Source organism: Vanellus vanellus (assembly GCF_965231255.1).
Source record: "Vanellus vanellus genome assembly, chromosome: 1".
NCBI lineage: Eukaryota > Metazoa > Chordata > Aves > Charadriiformes > Charadriidae > Vanellus > Vanellus vanellus.
The window spans coordinates 205,103,918-205,121,705 of record NC_138905.1 but is presented as its reverse complement, the minus strand read 5'-3'; the positions used below and the strand labels follow the sequence as shown (position 1 = coordinate 205,121,705).

At 40.3% G+C, this 17,788-nt stretch overlaps 1 protein-coding gene across 1 annotated transcript in view; it reads right to left on the bottom strand.

Annotated features, from left to right (window-relative positions):
- The window catches only part of GUCY1A2 (guanylate cyclase 1 soluble subunit alpha 2), a gene marked incomplete at its 5' end in the record, with an annotated part of 165,423 nt that overhangs the window by 65,607 nt on the left and 82,028 nt on the right, over window positions 1-17,788 (bottom strand). Inside the window, one exon of the mRNA XM_082496347.1 lies at window positions 9,313-9,798. Coding sequence (XP_082352473.1) covers window positions 9,313-9,798 — 486 coding nt within the window. The remainder of the gene's footprint in view (window positions 1-9,312; window positions 9,799-17,788) is intronic.

Here is a 17,788-nt window from a genome sequence, read left to right as displayed (position 1 = left end):
ATAGTACCTCAACACTATATATTTCTTTTATGAAAGCAGAAATGTCTTCCCTCTAAAGCAATACAGCAAAAATCAGCCTTAAGATTAAATTCTTGCAAGTATAACTCTTTGAAGTTATTAGTATCTCCCAATGGGCTTTTCTTTCATCTGTTTTCTGCCCCAAGCTGTACAGGAGGCAAATTAGGAAAAGGCCATGCTATATGGCAAAGTGGTGCTTCACACTTACCATTTGGGTTTCATTATTCCTGTCTGTGACTTCTAGTTCAGCAGCAAACAGGATATCTTTTAACTGGTATGGGACAAAGACTGAAGAAAAGGGAGATTCCCTCCTTTCTAGTTTTATATTAAGTCAGACATCTCAGCACTCAACACAGGGAGGAATTTATTTAATATCCATATTCTACCTCAAGACATCATTAACATCTCCCGTACCTCCTTCTACCCAAATCCTTCTTCCAGATATATCTCTGCAAATCTGTAATAAACTTAGAACATTGTCATTCAGGATGGGACTCACACTACCCAGCCTTGGTCACGCAAAAATTAAGCCTCTAATTTAAGCTACTCATCTGTACTCTTTCTATAGTCTCTGAAGAGAAAAACGAACTTCCAGGGAATTATGTATTTCATCCTGAATTCTGAAAACCTCATTTTTTACCCATTTACTACAGCAGGACCCAAATGTCTGGATCTCTCCTTAAATGCTTGTTTCCATGCCCAGACTGTCATTTGATATGCAAAACACCTCCCATGTTGTCATCAGCATAATTTTGCTGAGAAATGGCTGAAAACCAGGTTTACGTGGGCCACAATGGTGACAGACTGGGAAGGCTTAGTTTGTGAAACCCTCAGAAGACTCTAGGTGTGCTGTTATCTTCTCATGCGTCACTCACCCCATACCTTTGAAAGTGCACTACAGAGCACATGTTCCTGCTCCCATAAAGTACCCCAAAACAGGAAAAAGATTGTGTAAGTGCGTTGACTGCTAGTGCTAAGATACTGTTTGTCACCACAACAGCAAGATCCTGTTTAGCTCAAAAAATCCTGTATCTTGATACGCATATTTTGGCATGCAGATGACGGACGTTATTAATCATTAAGTGGGCGGGAGGGCAGACGTGAAGTATTTTGGGCAGCTTATGGCAGAAGGACTTGAACAAGTCACTTAATCGAAAATACAGATTCTAAGGAAAGAAATGTCAAAGAAACATGGTGGAGAGAATCTAGATAGGTTATTCCACTGAGAGTTGAAGTGTGTGCGTGTGTGCTCTTTCTCCAGAGGTGGTGTAAGTGCAGTTCAGGAAAGACACCACTGAGCATGGCCTAAGTATACTTGATCCTAAGGTAGTTTTGAGATCTACATTTCTGTCTATATAATAAAAAGTGAATACTGACGTTGTTCAAATTAATAAAAACCTGTTTGTTTTCTTGATGTTGAGTGAATACAAATTAAACCCTAGTTCTGTTTGCATTTTGAAGCATTCTATATGTTTTTCCACTGCACAGATTTGGCAGCTTTGAAACACAGTTGAATTGTGCAACACTGTGAAGCTTAACAACATCTGTCAACTTAAAATGCTTAGGTCTGGATTTTTTTTCCTAGACATTAATTCTACATGTTGGATAAAATATTATTTACAGATTCCCAAAACCTCTGGGATACTATAAAAAAACACCTATTTTTAGTTTTCAAGATTGAATTTGGGAATAAGACTGTCTTCAATTGGACCCAAGAATCTCCTTCAGTTTCTACCTTAGTGTTTGGTTCTCTTAGCTTCTGTCTCTCAGCTTTTCAAAATTAACTCCTAAGCAGTGAAATCTTGTGCCTAAGTTTCAAGGTAACTCTGCAGTGTTTTTATGACACTGCATTCTGCTTTTGGAAATAGTTTAGTGTATGGAAAACTCCCCCCATGTGGTCAGGAATGGATTCCATGTGTCCACCTATGAAGTTCAGAAATCTGTTCACCTGGTAAAGCTCATTTTTTTTAAAGAAATGTCTTACTACAAATCCCAGCTCCTTTCCCGAGAGCCTAATTATGAAGCAATTGCTCTTACCAGGCCTGAGGGCATTTTATTTTTAGTGAGTTTAATGATGCTACATGCTGGCAAGTTCAGGAGCGTTTTGCAGGAAGAGCTGTATCCGAACTCTTTCTATAGCACCTACTTAGCAGTCTTAAGCATAAATCTTTCAGTATGCAATATATGGAGGAACTCTTTCATCTACACATTAATTCAGAGTGATGTTTTCTCTATGAAAGGAAAAGAGAATAAGAGTACTTGCTGTGTAGACTTATTATCTAGTATTTTAAAAGGGTTTATTTCACTAGTTAAAATAGAGACATGCTAGAAGACTTACAGTTTACATGATGTCAACATTAGGCTTGCACACAACAGTCATGGACTACGAAAGTCATAGTGCATAAGTGATTTCTCTCTCCTGTAGGCAAGTATGAAATTGCAAGAATCACATCAAATGTGTCAGGTGAATAGCGAGTGTCTGGGCTGGCGTTCTGCCTTATGAGGTAGTTGCAATGTCAAAGTAAAGAACTGTTTAACAAAATAAGCAAATATTAAAATAATCACACATAACCTGATACACATTTCAGTTTAATTTGACTGCGCTTCTCCAGATGTAAGAGTGGTATTAATTTGCTATAGGTATCCCTGGCATTAAAACTACTACTGAACAACAACATCCTGCTCAAGTTTACATAAGCTTTAATTTCTGTCTTGAAACTCATATGTTAGCAAGTTTCTCTTAACTTACCTAAGTATCCTCCATATTAGTTTAAATCAGTTAAGAAATTAAGGTACAGTTATGAATGCTATTTGCAGGAATGAACATGCTGTATCTTGGCATGATCAGGTATATGAAGGGCCAGTCGTATGTTGTCACAGTTGTGCTATGTATCCTCTAGATCTGACACAATACTGGACTGTTTAAATGGAAATAGCCTAGGCTGATGGAAAGTGAAATCCATTTTCTCCAATCCCTCAGAGGGACTAAAATTCAGAAGGTGGAAAAACATGACACAAGAAAACAAAGGACTGAAGTATTAATGGTGGGTTTTACAAAACAGTATCAAGGAGACGTGTATGCTGCAACAGGGCATGCTGTCAGTCATGGTTCCTGTCCAGCCAGTATCTCTGAGCTTGGTCCTCATTATGGAGCAGGGAACCCCAAAGGAGGATACTCTTCTGGGTCCTGTCCAAATAAAAAGTCAGGATATGGCCAGGGTTCACACACAAACTGAGGACATGGAAAGCACTCCCAGGACCTGCAAGTTGGATATAGCCTCTAAGGCTCCCAAGCAGCATGACAGAAATGGAGCGGGACGCTTGTAAACAAATGTGTGCTTTTCAGACAATAAAAAAGTGGCAGGAGGGACACAAAAGAGAAAAAGAGAAGGAAATATATACAAGCACAGTATTCCTGAAGAAGAAATTATATACAGAAGCAGAAGTCCTAGACTCTTTAGAGGATTCTTGAGTGATGAATTGCCTAAAGCAGGGGAACATGCACAGATGTTTTACTGCTTTTTCCAGGTCTGTATGTTTGTAAAGTAAAGAATAACTCTTCTGGAGCCTGCATGTCTGACTTCATTTGCACATCTCCCTTAAGACAAAAAGTGTATATCCTCCACAAAGCTGCAGAAAAATACATGCTTGAAGTAATGGAAAGCCCTAAAATATCCTGGAGCACTTGAGTGGTGATACACCAGATATGCAGGGAAAATTCAAGGAATCTTTTGTGTTTCTTTTTTTTTTTTTTTTTTAACTTAACCCAAGAACACTTCTGAGTTCCCAAAAAAAAAGATAGATGCCGCAGCTTTGCCCTGACTTCATACTGGAGTGAGACACACCTACGCGCCAGCAAATCCACACACAGCCAGAGAGTTCAAGGAGAAAGTCAGTGCTACAGCCTGCTCAGAGCATGGAAAAGAAGGCAGTTCCTCTGGTGGGACCTGAACAGAGCAGCACGCTGAAGGGTTGCTCTACCAGGCTGGGTGGCACTACGGAGAGAGAGAGTTTCTGGGCAATGGAAATTTTCTTCTATTACCCATTTTCTTGTATTACCCATTCAAAACCCACTGACTTTAAACTAACAGGAAGAAGCAACACATAGTACACGAGTAATCCCCAAAACTGCACCTGCGCCTATTCATCTCAAAAAAACGTATATTACAGTATTTTATGCGTATCACATTGCTCATATAAGAGTATCAGTATCATTTACATGTTTTAATTGTATTTCGTAATAATATTCATTCTGCAGATGTCTAAGGTGAAGCTAAAACAATTTGAAGAGTTCTCAAAACGGTCATGTTGCGCTGAACTTAAAAGGTTAAAACTGCAGAAGTGATAGAAAGAAAACAAAAATAGTGGCCATAGATTTTACATGAAAACTTAGACTATGGTTTTTAACTTATGAAACATAAAGCCTGGAAAACCTCATAATAGTCTGAAGCTCATGACTCCTATCATTGCAATATTCTTTAGTCATTATAGCACTAAGAGTAAGCTTAAGAACATATATATGAATATGTACAAATATCAGTTCTAAAGGAGGTATAGTCATGGCACTGAGAAAGTACTGATATTTTCTGTAAAATGAATACTGATTTCTGCAACTTAAACTACCAGTATAAAAATGTAAAGTGGTATTTTTAGAAAATGTGAGTTTAAAATTAGGTTCCTAGAAGCAGTATATCACAACCTCAATATAAACAACATTTTTCAGAACTGGTGAGTATCGGTCTCGAATGACTGCAGAGCAGTCCAGACTTCCCACCCTCAGGTCTTTACAACATGCAAAAATTAAGGCTCTAGCCAGAGTTAGGTGCATAAAATCAGAAAATGAAGATCTGACATACTGACTGTATCATTCAGAAAAAAATAAAATAATATCATTCAGTGTAAAGTCATTGAAATAATGTTGCCAGGAATAATAGCCAAAGAGAACCCCAAGGAAGCTGGTAAAGGAATTTGAGGCATGTGTGTGGCAGCACTCAGAGAGAGTGTCAGTTTAGCCAAATAATGAAACCAAAAAGAAAGCAGAAATTCACATAGCAAAGTTGTGAATTCTAACTATAAAATTAACCTGTGGAATTATATTGTCTTACTCGATAAATATCCAATAAACTTTCAATTAAAATTTTGACAACAAAAGTATAGCAAATAAATTTTGGCAGCTGGCAATAGTTCATTTTCGAAAGCATTTAGAACTCTCTGCTTAGACATGGGAAGTGGGACTCAGCACTTCACAGACAGTGAAGTTTAGTGTTAGGGAAAAATCTGTAATTGCCTTCAAGGACAAATGCTGCACTGTCCAGAGAAAGGACAACGAAACCAACACCTACAGGAGCAGGCCGGGTTCTGCTCTATTTGGCGTGGCGTTACCCAGCCAGCATATATCGCCATCCAGCCAGGGCGTGCACGGCCAATAAAACAGCCACAGTACACGCTGCCCGTACTCCATGCAGTAGTTAAAGGGCGAGGGAGGGAAATGGGGTTGTTTCAGAAAGGAAACTGGGGAAAAGAGCTGAGAAAGAAGGCCTACACAGGCAAAAGGACTCAACAAGAAAAAATATAGAAAATGATCCCACATCAAAGACATCACTTGGAGGGAGAAACAGAAGCTGCAGGAATCTTAAGCAGGGAAGATTTCAGTCTGCAGGGTTAGGTTTTAAATGCCACCAGCCATGGCTGCAGCATATCTGAATAGCTTATTTGATAAAGAGATGGCTTAGCTGGAGCATCGTTTCCAGCTTCGCTCATAAACAACAGGAATTCAGATACAGAGAAAAACAGGTCAAAACAAAGACACAGTCAGGCCAACCAATATATCTTTTCCCCAAAGTAATTGCTTCTAAAATTTACTAAGATCTCTCTCCCATTACTTCTGCTCCTGGAGTCCATGTTTCTACTTGCATGTCCACAGACACCAGCTTACCAAGCATCTGCATCTACATTGCTTTGATTTGCACTCCTTGACAGCATCTTTTTCTCCCATTCCTCAATTCCAAGCCAAATATAATTAGCTGAGATAGTCAGCAACACCAGATTCCAAATGCATTGCCAGGTCTCAGTTCTCTCACATCCTCTCCCTTCTGTGATTAGCCCAAGAGTGTCCCTCTTGATCTTTTCATCAAGGCCATATGTAAGCAGATTCTTTCTAAAGTTTCACTCTCTAAAACACAGATTCTTCCAGATTGCTAAAACTGTCACCCAGCTTGTGTCACCATGCATCTCAATTACTGCAATGTTCTCGCTCAGCCTAAACAAGTGTAATCTGTCATTTCTGGTGTCCATTCAAAATGCTGTGGTGAAGTTCATTATCTGAGCCCATCATCTGCCTGTGTCATTCTTACCTATGCATCCATCCATTTGGATATCCTTTCCCTACCCCATCAGTTATAGCTACTTTCATTTCTAAGAAATTTCAAAGTCTAACTCATCCCCATTCAGTCCTCTCTGAGCTAGTCTTATTCTGTATCCCACGGCTCGTTATGCTTGCACTCTGTCTGACTTGTTAAATGCAAAGATCTTTGTTCTTTCCGTGCCATACTTTTCTGTATGTAAACATCCCCGAATGAATAGCGTGAGACAATCGAAAATATTACATTCATCGTCTGAGTCCAAGATTAGAAGCACCAAGGTTCTGAATTCCAAATGCTGCAACAGTAAAGCTGGGTGAATAACTTACAGCATGGAATTTATTTAATGAATTTTGATTAATTTTCTGTTTACAAAACGGTGAAACTGGTATTCAGAAGTACTCACCAAATGATCTTTGCAAATTATTCTTGCCGTGTTGCTTAAAAACAAGCAAATGTGAAAATTGATCTGTTTTGATGTATATATAGGTCACATGATAATTTTCCATAGCCTAGTTACAGGAATATATCTTAGAGGAAGGCTGTAGGTACAAATACTGGTGATTACAAATCTAAAATTTGCTGCCTGACAATACCTTCTAAAATTATAGTTGTGGTGGTGGCGATCATTCCTAGCAATAAACTTGAATATCTTCTAAATAAACCCGAATATCATCTAAAACAAATGAAAAAGATATAAACGCACAAGCTATTTTTATTTTTAAATGCAAATGCTTTTTAAAAATAATTTGCATTTTATTTTAAGCCTGACTCTCTAAGGAAAAGAAAAAGGGTTCATTGCCTGAGTTTAGTCTTTCTGTAATGGTCAACTGAGTCATTTTCACTTAACCTCACAGGAAATTTTTTAGACTTCTAGTTAAAAAACAAATGAAAAAAAAGGTTTGGGGGGAGAAATAAAAGGTACATACAGCTCCACATTAGCCACAGTGCACACTGTGAAGACGTAGAGATGCTCAGGGGACATGGAAGTAGGGAGATGGAGGAAAACCCAGGATGAAAGGATCTGAGAAAAAACTGGCTGTATTAAAGCAGTAAGAGTGGAGAAATGATGTTAGAGGTGTAAGACATCCTTCCATAGAAAATTAAGTTTTGTTTATTCCCCTGCTCATATATTTACATGTGGTTCTTAACTTTCTGGAGTGTTTATTCCTTTTCTGAATGCATAAATCTTATCTTGCCTATCTCAGCAGCCGTCATCTTATTTCACAGGTCCGGACAGTATTTCCATGCAATAATTTCTTTCTACCTAAAGTGGCACAAAGCTAGGTGAAAGGCAGAAAGCCATGGTCTAAATGATATGATATTCATGACCTATGTATAAATATTCCTTCTTAGTGTTTTCACAGGACTCAACTAACCTTCCTTCCAAACAGGTCATAGAGTTTTACAGACTTTACTTCCTATTCCCATGCAGCCATAGTTTTCAACAAAGAATGCCCTGAATGCCTGAAAACAGCTAACTAAAATTAATCATCTGGGAAAACACTAACTACACCCATGTACCAGATACAGCATGTGAAACAGGGTCACTCAATATCACTCTTGACTGTGGATTCGAAGTTCCTCAAGTTCCCGTTCTCAGAGTTGGCTCGAGATCCACTGCAGCAACATCAGATTAATACAAACGGAGATCAAACTTCCAGTATTTTCTGACTATATCACCATAACAATTTTCATATCAGGGTTGGTACCTTCCATCGTAGTCCTCTCCCAACATGGCCTTTGGCTTCTGAGCATTAGTAATACAAACCCCTTGCCCAGAACACAAAACTTATTTACAGTGTCATCTTTTGCTTTGGTATACTGTACTACCAACCTATACTGTGTTCAGTTCTATCTGTGGTATGTACTGTAACTCTTCAGCCACAATTATTATTTAGGTGAGTAATTAATGTTTTTGGATGCCTTTTAAAGTGTATTAGAGGCTAAAAATGAAAGTGACAGCAGTCTTGTGAAACCCTTTTCTCTATAGTCTATCAACAAATTCTATTTGAAACAGTTTGAAGACTGGTGATTTAGTTTGCAATCCTCAGGCACAAAATGAAGTCAATATGTAATTTTACAATTATTTTTTTTTCTTTGGTGCATTCAGTTATAAAAACAAATTTGGTCTGCTATCCTATCACAAAATTTAAAGTATTCCATATACAAAATATATACCCTGTAGATTTCACAGTATAATTACACAGATAATATCTTAACTGCATTTATTAAATTCTACCTCCCTCTTTTTTCTCTCAAATACATACTGGACAACAAATTCACTGAAGAGAAGTGAAGGTGATGAAGTCTGTAACAGCACCAACACATTCGACATATCCTTTTCTATAGAGCACTAAAGGCACGTGGCACCACAGTGCCATGTCCCACTCATTCCATTCACTATGAATGGACATCTGCTGTCCTCTTCCTGGTTTTCAGTGGAAATATACCTCTCTTATAACACTTTTTTTAGCAAATGCTCTGCTTTTTATAGAAAATTTGAATTCTTTCAGGAGAAATATAAGTGCTGAAACCTTATCTATTCAAGTTTCAGCTGAAACAGAAAGTATTGGAGTGCCTTCCAGGAGCTGCAGCTTGGGCTAGGATCACCACTGTGCACTTCATCACCGTTAGGACACTGTGGCTGATGTGTCACCTAAAGGAAACCAGGCCATAATACTGGAGGAGTACATTCCTATGGGAAAATGGGAATATGAGGCATATATTCCTATGGGTGAACCACGATGACAGCTCAGTTTGAAAGTATTTGATTTTCAGTGGGCATATTTCAGATTTACTTTTGTCATGTGAAATAAAATTATTGCCTTTCCATTTTGATATGGAAGGTCTGTAATTTAGGAAGATGGCTACTGGGATTTTCTGCTATCTTAGTTTTGATTAGATTTTGCTAACTTAGGACTTGAGCTATTACCTTGTAGATGTCCAGAAATCCACACTGATGGTCAAACCGTGTGTAGAGTTCGTTCAGCATGCTGATGACCTGCATGGGCGTGCACTGCGCACAGATGGCAGTGAAGCCAACAATGTCTGAGAAGAGCATGGTGACATCATCAAACTTCCTGGCCTGAACCTGCTGCCCCTGCCACAACTGCTGAGCCACTTCTTCAGGGAAAATAGAAATAAGCAGATCTACAGTTTTCTTTTTCTCCTCTTCCAGGGCTTGGTGTGTGCATTCTAGCGTTGCCTTCAGCTTATCCATTCGTTTTTTCAAGCCATCCTGGGCTTTTGCTTGCTCCCCAACCAGTATGACATCGCGAGTAGCATCATGGATAGGTATGTCCGAAAGATGGAGGCCTCGGCCCATCAGTTCATCGAGCTTGTCCACACAGGGGGAACCCAGAAACAAAATCGAATTTGATTCTGGCACATGAATCATTTGTCCTTTAATTTCCATCACCTGCAAAACAAAAATAGAATTTAGAAAAGGAAAAATTAGCTGATAGATGTGGGTCTCCATTCTACTTTCCCCGTCTTTCCTCTTCAGCTAAAATGATAGACATAAACTGTAGCCTTTTATACAGAAGCCTCTTATGCTCATCTATTCAAGTAATGAGATTCACATAGTCTCCTCACCAAGGTGAGTCAGAAAATAGCATATACTGACACAAAAGTATTCCCAAATCAAATGGTGGATTCTATTTTGCAACCACAATAACATGCATTTCTCAGAATGGTGTGTAAATGATGCTTCTAAATTTTGCTCCTGGAATGTACCTCACTTTAACAGCAAATTCCAGAGTACCTCCTTCTCTGTTACTTAGCTATAAATTATAAAAAGCACAAAATTAAAGGGAAATGACAACTATCTGAAAGGAAGTGAAATGGTGAAGTAGCTTCCGTTGTTCTTCAGCAAAACAGCCACTAAGTCAAATGTGGTTATGTTATAGAGGAATCAAATAAGAATAGACAGGAGAAAGAATTCCACAGAATAATGAATGTAACGGAAAAAGTGTACCAATGCTCCTGTTTACAATTTGCCTTCTCATACGTGCAGCAGAGTTGAAGGCTGACATTCTGTTAGAGTCTACATGAATCTCTATCACCAAGAAATCTGCAATTTGTATTTGCGGAATAGAAGAAGTAACAGTAGGAAAGGAGTAGCAGGTGGTTCATCACACTGGCTTATAGATTTTCCATTTGCCTCTTAAATCATAGAATCATAGAATCATAGAATTAGTGAGGTTGGAAGGGACCTTTAAGATCATCAAGTCCATCCATTAACCTACCCTGATAAAAACACCACCACTTCTAAACCATGTCCCTAAGCACCTCATCTACCCTTTTCTTAAACACCTCCAGGGATGGTGAATCCACCACCTCTCTGGGCAGCCTATTCCAATGTTTAATAACCCTTTCAGTGAAAAAATGCTTCCTAATATCCAATCTAAACCTGCCCTGACATAACTTGAACCCGTTTCCTCTTGTCCTATCACTTGTCACCAGGGAGAAGAGGTCAGCTCCCATCTCTCTAAAACCTCCTTTCAGGTAGTTGTAGAAGGTGATAAGGTCTCCCCTCAGCCTCCTCTTCTCCAGGCTAAACAACCCCAGATCCCTCAGTCGTTCCTCATAAGGTTTGTCCTCCAGACCCTTCACCACCTTTGTAGCCCTTCTCTGGACACGCTCCAACACCTCAATGTCCTTCTTGTAGTGAGGGGCCCAAAACTGAACACAGTACTCGAGGTGAGGCCTCATCAGTGCCGAGTACAGGGGGATGATTACTTCCCTAGTCCGGCTCACCACACTATTCCTGATGCAGGCCAGGATGCTGTTGGCCTTCTTGGCTGCCTGGGCACACTGCTGGCTCATGCTCAGCCGGCTGTCCACCAACACCCCCAGGTCCTTTTCTGCCAGGCAGCTTTCGAGCCACTCCGCCCCCAGTCTGTAGCGCTGCATGGGGTTGTTGTGACCCAAGTGCAGGACTCGACACTTGGCCTTGTTGAACCTCATACCATTGGTCTCAGCCCATCGGTCCAGCCTGTCCAGATCCCTCTGCAGAGCCAATCTACCCTCAAGCAGATCAACACGCCCCCCTAGTTTAGATGGCTAGATGTTTTGAGTGCTGTCCAGTGGTTGATACCAATGAGGCCCTGGCTTGCTACCTCTTGCTCCATGATGGCAGTCAAGCACAAAACTACCATATTGAAATGGACATTGAAAACCAACTGTAATGATTGACATTTGACATTGGCATTGACATTTGGGGCTACATACATTCTGATTTGTATTAACTTATAAAAGTAACTGTCAAATATTGCAAAGGCACATTTCTCACCTGGATATAGTATTTAATAAACAAAACCAAGCAAACAGAAAACTAAGATGAACATATTTTCTTTAAGCAGAAAATAATTAAAGCAGATAAACTGGATCTCTTTGTAAATACAGTCCGCCATAGTCTCTGCCATGATAAACAATCATAGTTAATGTTTGCATTCCAGGACTGCACAAAGAGCAGGGCAATGCTGTGCTAGGTGATCTAAAAAAAACACAGTCTTTACCCCAAGGATCTCATAGTCCAAGCAGGCACAACACACAAACCTTGTGCATCTAAGCACAGTGTTAGGCACCAGAATGCCTTAAATCTGTACTTTTGTATTCCATACAATCCACTGAAATAAAAAGGTCTCCTCCAGTCACCCTTTCTTTTATCATGTAGGCATTCCCTCACTCTCACATGATTCACTTTATCATTTAATCCTCCTTCCATCCATAATCCTCCCAAGCAAAATAGGAAAACCTCAATCAGAGAATCCAGATGTGATTTAAGTGTCCAGAGGCCTGAAAGCTCCTGCTGAGCTGACAGCTACCCTTACATGGTACCTTCGACATTTGGGGGAGATGTTGGGAAGCTGCTGCTTCTATTAGGGATTTCTTATATCAGATAATATGCTGCAATTGCAGATCCTACTGTCAATATGGGTACTGAGCCTATCCTGTCCCCACGCCCCTCTGCCTCCATACCCCACTCTGCTAGCAACCCGACAGATGTAATGTCTGATGCCAGCCTGGGAACTCAGCATATGAAAGTAAATGAAAGTAGCTAAAATTGTCAATTTTCCTAATTTATATTCCTGCACACCTACTAATATTTACATTTCTAAGCCTTGTTTCCTCAGCTTTGTTCTGGGACAGTCATTTGGGTGAGAAAGCCAGTCAGCTACCTAGACAGGCAGATTTAATGCGCCAAGACTAATTGCTCTTTTTAATTTTTAAAACATATGGCTCCCTGCTCAAAGCATAAGGGAAATAGGTGCTTTCTTCATGCATGCAGCCTCACGCTTTCAAAGGGCACGTACACAATTGTTTTAACTCTGAAGTACGAATTGTCAAATGTGAAATGCATGGTATGGCATTTCTAAATTCTCTTCTTATTTTGTTCCCCTTTGCCAGGGAGTTTTTCTGTTTTCTGTTCCTAGAACTTCAGCGGTGTGCAAAATAGATGTATCTCATATTACCACTTCTCTCTTCCACCTCCAGGTGAAAACAGGGTGTCAGCTCAGGAGAAGAGAGTGTGACCACAGACCCTGTCTGGGTCCGCCTGGCCTGGGGGTGGGCTGCTTGTCAGCAGGGCAAGGCACCTGGCCTGGCAGCCGCGTTTCCTCTGTTAACCTGCTGTGAGACTAGAAGAAAATTAACGCATCCCTCTGTGCTCCTGCTTCGCCTTTGTCAATTTGAGGTGTTAAACTCTTTGATGTGATTTCTGTCCGTGTGAATATATTGTGCCAACCTTCCCCGGGTGGATTCTTCTCAGGAAACACTGATTGAGTGAACAACGTACTAAACAGACGCTCTGGAGTCCTCTGCTCTGCTTCTGGGTAACCCCAGGCAAATTATCAACTCTGAGTGCTTATTTGGCCTTTCAGCACAGCAGGAACAATAATATTGACCACCCTATAACACACTTCGAGACTTATATGTGAGAAGCAATAGAAGACACAGCCGATCCTGTACAATGCCTGACTAATAATAACCTGTTCTTCTGCCCAAGTGAGCTGAGCCCCTGCTTCAACAAGGTTGAGGGTTTCTACTGCAATTTTAGAAACTTTTGCAAAGATATTCTCCCTACACAACCGCTCAGTTTCCTGAAAGTGTCAAAGGTTCGGTGCTGTTTTGACTTTATCCTCTGAATATCATTATCATTTGCTCTGCTTAACAGGAATTGTTGATGTTTCCTATCACTCCTTTCATGTTATATTACTACTTCTGATGTCTTGCTCTCTCTTGATGACTGAGGGGGTTTATTTTAGAAACTAGTCTGCTAGTCTTTTCAAGTTGCCAAATCAGGGAACTGGACAGCAGAAGCAAAGCTGCCCCAGTTTGCCTGGGGAGAAACACTCAGGTCTTGTAAAGCACATCAACAGAGAAGAGCTAATACTGCATCATCTTCACAGTTTTTGCAAAGCCCTTTCCTTTCCAAAGAAGTTTCTGAGATGATTTAGACTTTTTCTAGAGGACTTCAGTCTGCAACTGTAATCCAGCATAACCTCCATCTCTTTTCTTTGGACTTTCTTGCCTCTTATATCCTCCTCTTAAAGTATAACTGAATGAAACGAGTTATCAGATTTGCCTGAAGCTTGCCATATCAAGTCACACCTCTCCCCAAAGTTGGACTGCTTTACACCTAGACTGTAAGCCTACAGACGATCAGGATTACATCATCTATCTTTCTTGTAAGCAAGGAAATATTGAAACATTTCTGTCATCAGTTGTATTTCATTAATGCTACGTTTCATTGCTTTCCTATCTCTTTAATGTAGCATCTTTTAATGTAGCATTAAAATGCTACATTATCATGGAATAAAATGAGAATAATTCCACTGGTTTTAGAGGACATGCTCCTGATCTACAGCGGTATAAGAGAATATTTTGAACTGAGCAATAGCACGTCATATTTTACGGGATTGTGTTGGTGTGAAATGATGGTGCAGCCTAAGTAGCTGTAGGATGAAAAATAACACCAAAAACTATTGCTGAATTTTACTTTCACTTCAAATAAAGGGGAGCAAACAGAAAAGGGCCTGCTTCTCAGGGACTCTTTCAGCCTCTCCCCAAAGGCCCACCCCGGGAACACTGACTGACTCTAAAGCTGCTGTTTGAGAACATGAGACAGTCTCCCACTGTGCTGTACACCAACAGCTACTTCATTAGGTACACAATATCCAACGCTCTGCAGGCGCTGGATGCATGCCACCCTAGGATTAACCATGGATCAAAAGCTTATGAATCAGATGTCAACTCCACTGCCTAGTCTTTAAGGAAAAGCATGAGGAAAAGCCTCATTTGTTGCACTGATGGAAGACAATACTTCTCTGTACAAAGACAGGTGTTTTGGAATAGTGACTGAGAGTAGGTGTACACAACTTCTGGGAAATATTAAGGGAAATATGAGACAGTATTTCTGAGAAAGAATTGGGGTTTTAAAAAATAATTTTCTTCATCATCAGGCCAGGCCATGCATTCTGCAGCCTCTGCAATCCATAAATTTTAATGGAGCTGCTGCTTTGACTTTGATCAGTACATAATCCCTCCCGAACTGTGATTACAGCCGCCTTCTTTTAGGTTTTTTTGATTGGGAGTGGGTTAGGAAACTTGCAGTGCTAGGCCACGCTTTTTGTAAACAGTTACACATGCATGCTTGACTTCATACGATGAACGACTTCAATGAGAATAAACAAAGCTGCTTCTCCCACAGGCCCATAATTATATAGAGGACTGAGAAGACTGGGGGAAAATCAGCTTATGACAAATCAACCTGGACATCGTCATCACTTCAAGGTAGAAAGAAAATAACATAAGCTCAGTAAAAAAAAAAAGCATCACAGAACACTGAGGATGAAAGTATAGAGTGACTTGTAAAAAGGTAAGCCAGCTGCTAGCCTAAATTTTAAAACAGCTGGATTCAGTTCTCTGAAAGTCCTATAGAATACATGACAGTGTCTCAGCAACATTTACAGAAAGATATTCTGAAGTGTTTGAGCAGTTAGGGGCTTAGGGGATTTTGTGAGCACTGTACAAGGCAACAGGACACTTCCTGAAAGAAATGTAATGACTCTGCTTGTCACGTTTCCAGGGGACACATCTCGAAGAAGGGCTGCAAGTATGATGGAAGACACTGGAATTCAAAAAAATCTCTTAAAGTGGGGAAATGGGCTAAAACCAGGACTCAAAATAAGGGCAATGAATATGCTTAGGCAGAAATAATCAAATGCAAAAAATACAGGCAAGGCTATCAGTTCCTAAGAAGATGGCCCAGAGTCTACAGAGTGGAAGAGATGTATGTAAGCCAACAAGTCATGCTGTCATTACAAAAGAACACACTATACAGGACTATGTAAACAAGAACATAGCTTGCAACACGCAGGAAATAATCCTTCTGCTCTGACCACCAGTGTTCAGACCCCAGACGGCCAAATCTGTTCCTCTTTAGTATAAAAAAGAGGTGGATCAATTGGAGAGAATCTGATGAAGAGCAAGGAATGTGATGAAAGGCCTAGAAAGTACTACCTACAAAAAAATTTGAAAAAATTTGATGATTTACCCCAAAGAAGAAAAATCTCGGGGTGGCGATATGAAACTCTTCAAACACACTAAAAACTGATGCAAAGAGGTCAGACTGTTCTACAAATCCAGTGGGAAAACCTTTGCAGAAAAGGATCTTGGGGTTCTGGTGTACACCAAGTCAAACATAAGCCAGAAATGGGCCTCTGCATCAATGGCTAACAGTGCTCTGGGCTCCATTAGGAGGAGTGCTGCAGCAGGTCAAGGGAAATGATCCTTCCCCTCTGCTCAGCACTGGTGAGGCCACACCTGCAGTGGTGTGTCCAGTGCTGGGCTCCTCAGTACAAAAGAGACATGGACATGCTGGAGAGTATCCATCGAATGGCCACAAAGATGATGAATGGAGTGGAACATCTCTCCTATGAAGAAAGGCTGAGAGAATTGGAACTGTTTAGCCTGGAGATGAGAAGGCTCAGGAGGATCTTATCCATGTAAATAAATACCTGAAGGAAGGGTGCAAAGGTGACAGAGCCGGGCGCTTTTTAGTAGTGCTGAGAGACAGGACCAGGGGCAATGGGCACAAATTGAAGCACAGGAAGTTCCCTCTGAACACCGGGAAGCACTTGTTTTTACTGAGGGTGACTGACAACCGGCACAGGTTGCCCAAGGAGGTTGTGGAGTATCCATCCATGGCAATATCCAAAGCAATCTGGACACAGTCCTGGGCAACAGGCTCTAGGTGGCCCTGCTTGAGCAGGGGTTTGAACCAGATGACCTGCAGAGGTCCCTTCCAACCTCAACCTTCTGTGACTATGAAATAAACAAGTAAAAGGCTCAAATTGGTAAAAGAGAGTTTCACGTGGGATATTCTTCTACTCATAGGGTCAGTAAGAATGGAAACATCAAGTGGTGAGAAGCTGGATTCTCCATTACTGGAGATTTGTAAGACCTGCCAAAAGTGATCAGTCTTGCTTGAGAGGGAGAGGGATGAACCAGTGACTTAACAGAAATCTAGGTGGAAACAGGAAGGAGAGAGGTAGGAGGGTATCATTTTGTATTCAAATAAAAACTACACAACTTATTTCCAGGATAATTAATGCTGTGCAAGTGTGGATAATGTGGAATTCTTTGCTTCACTCAGTTTACAACTAAACTAGTTACTCCCTTTTTTACAGGAAACAACAGAAACAGGTGCTTCTAGAATAAAATTCATGGGATCTATGTGAGATGTCTAAGTCAGGGTCGGATGAATCATGTCCCATGTGTAGCAATACTTACATTTCTCTGTTGTAAAGGAAGCATAAGACTTGGACATAGATGCTTACACTGGTCAGATGAGTCTACCCCTATCAGAATAATTTTACTTCATAGCAGTAAAGATATTCCTGTGTATTTAAAGACACATAAATGCCATTATGTAAGTACATGGAAGGAAGTACAAGTCCTCTATTGGTCTAATGGTCTCCTATTCTAAATGCTCCAAATCTCAATTCAATGAGTTAAGCAAAATCTTGACATGCCTGGAAAGTTAACTCTGCTCTGTGGTTGGCTGACCACCAACACAGGCAGAACACGACTCTGACTTTCAATAGAGAAAAAGGAACATCCATTACAACCTCTCCAATACTCCAGCTCTGCTTGCAGAGTGGGGTAAGTCAGAGCCACAGCCAGCAGAACTAACTGTGGAGAAAGATCCATGCAAATAAGAAAACTTTACATTCAAATAAAAAGTTCTGATTCACTCTCTTATGACAAAAAACGCATCTCACTTCAATATAAAAATCATAACATCACCAGCTTCCATTACACCTATGTTTAATTGACAAAGCTAAGAGAAATATATATCATCTTCACAGAAATGAAAAAATATTTTTTTCGATTGATGCCTA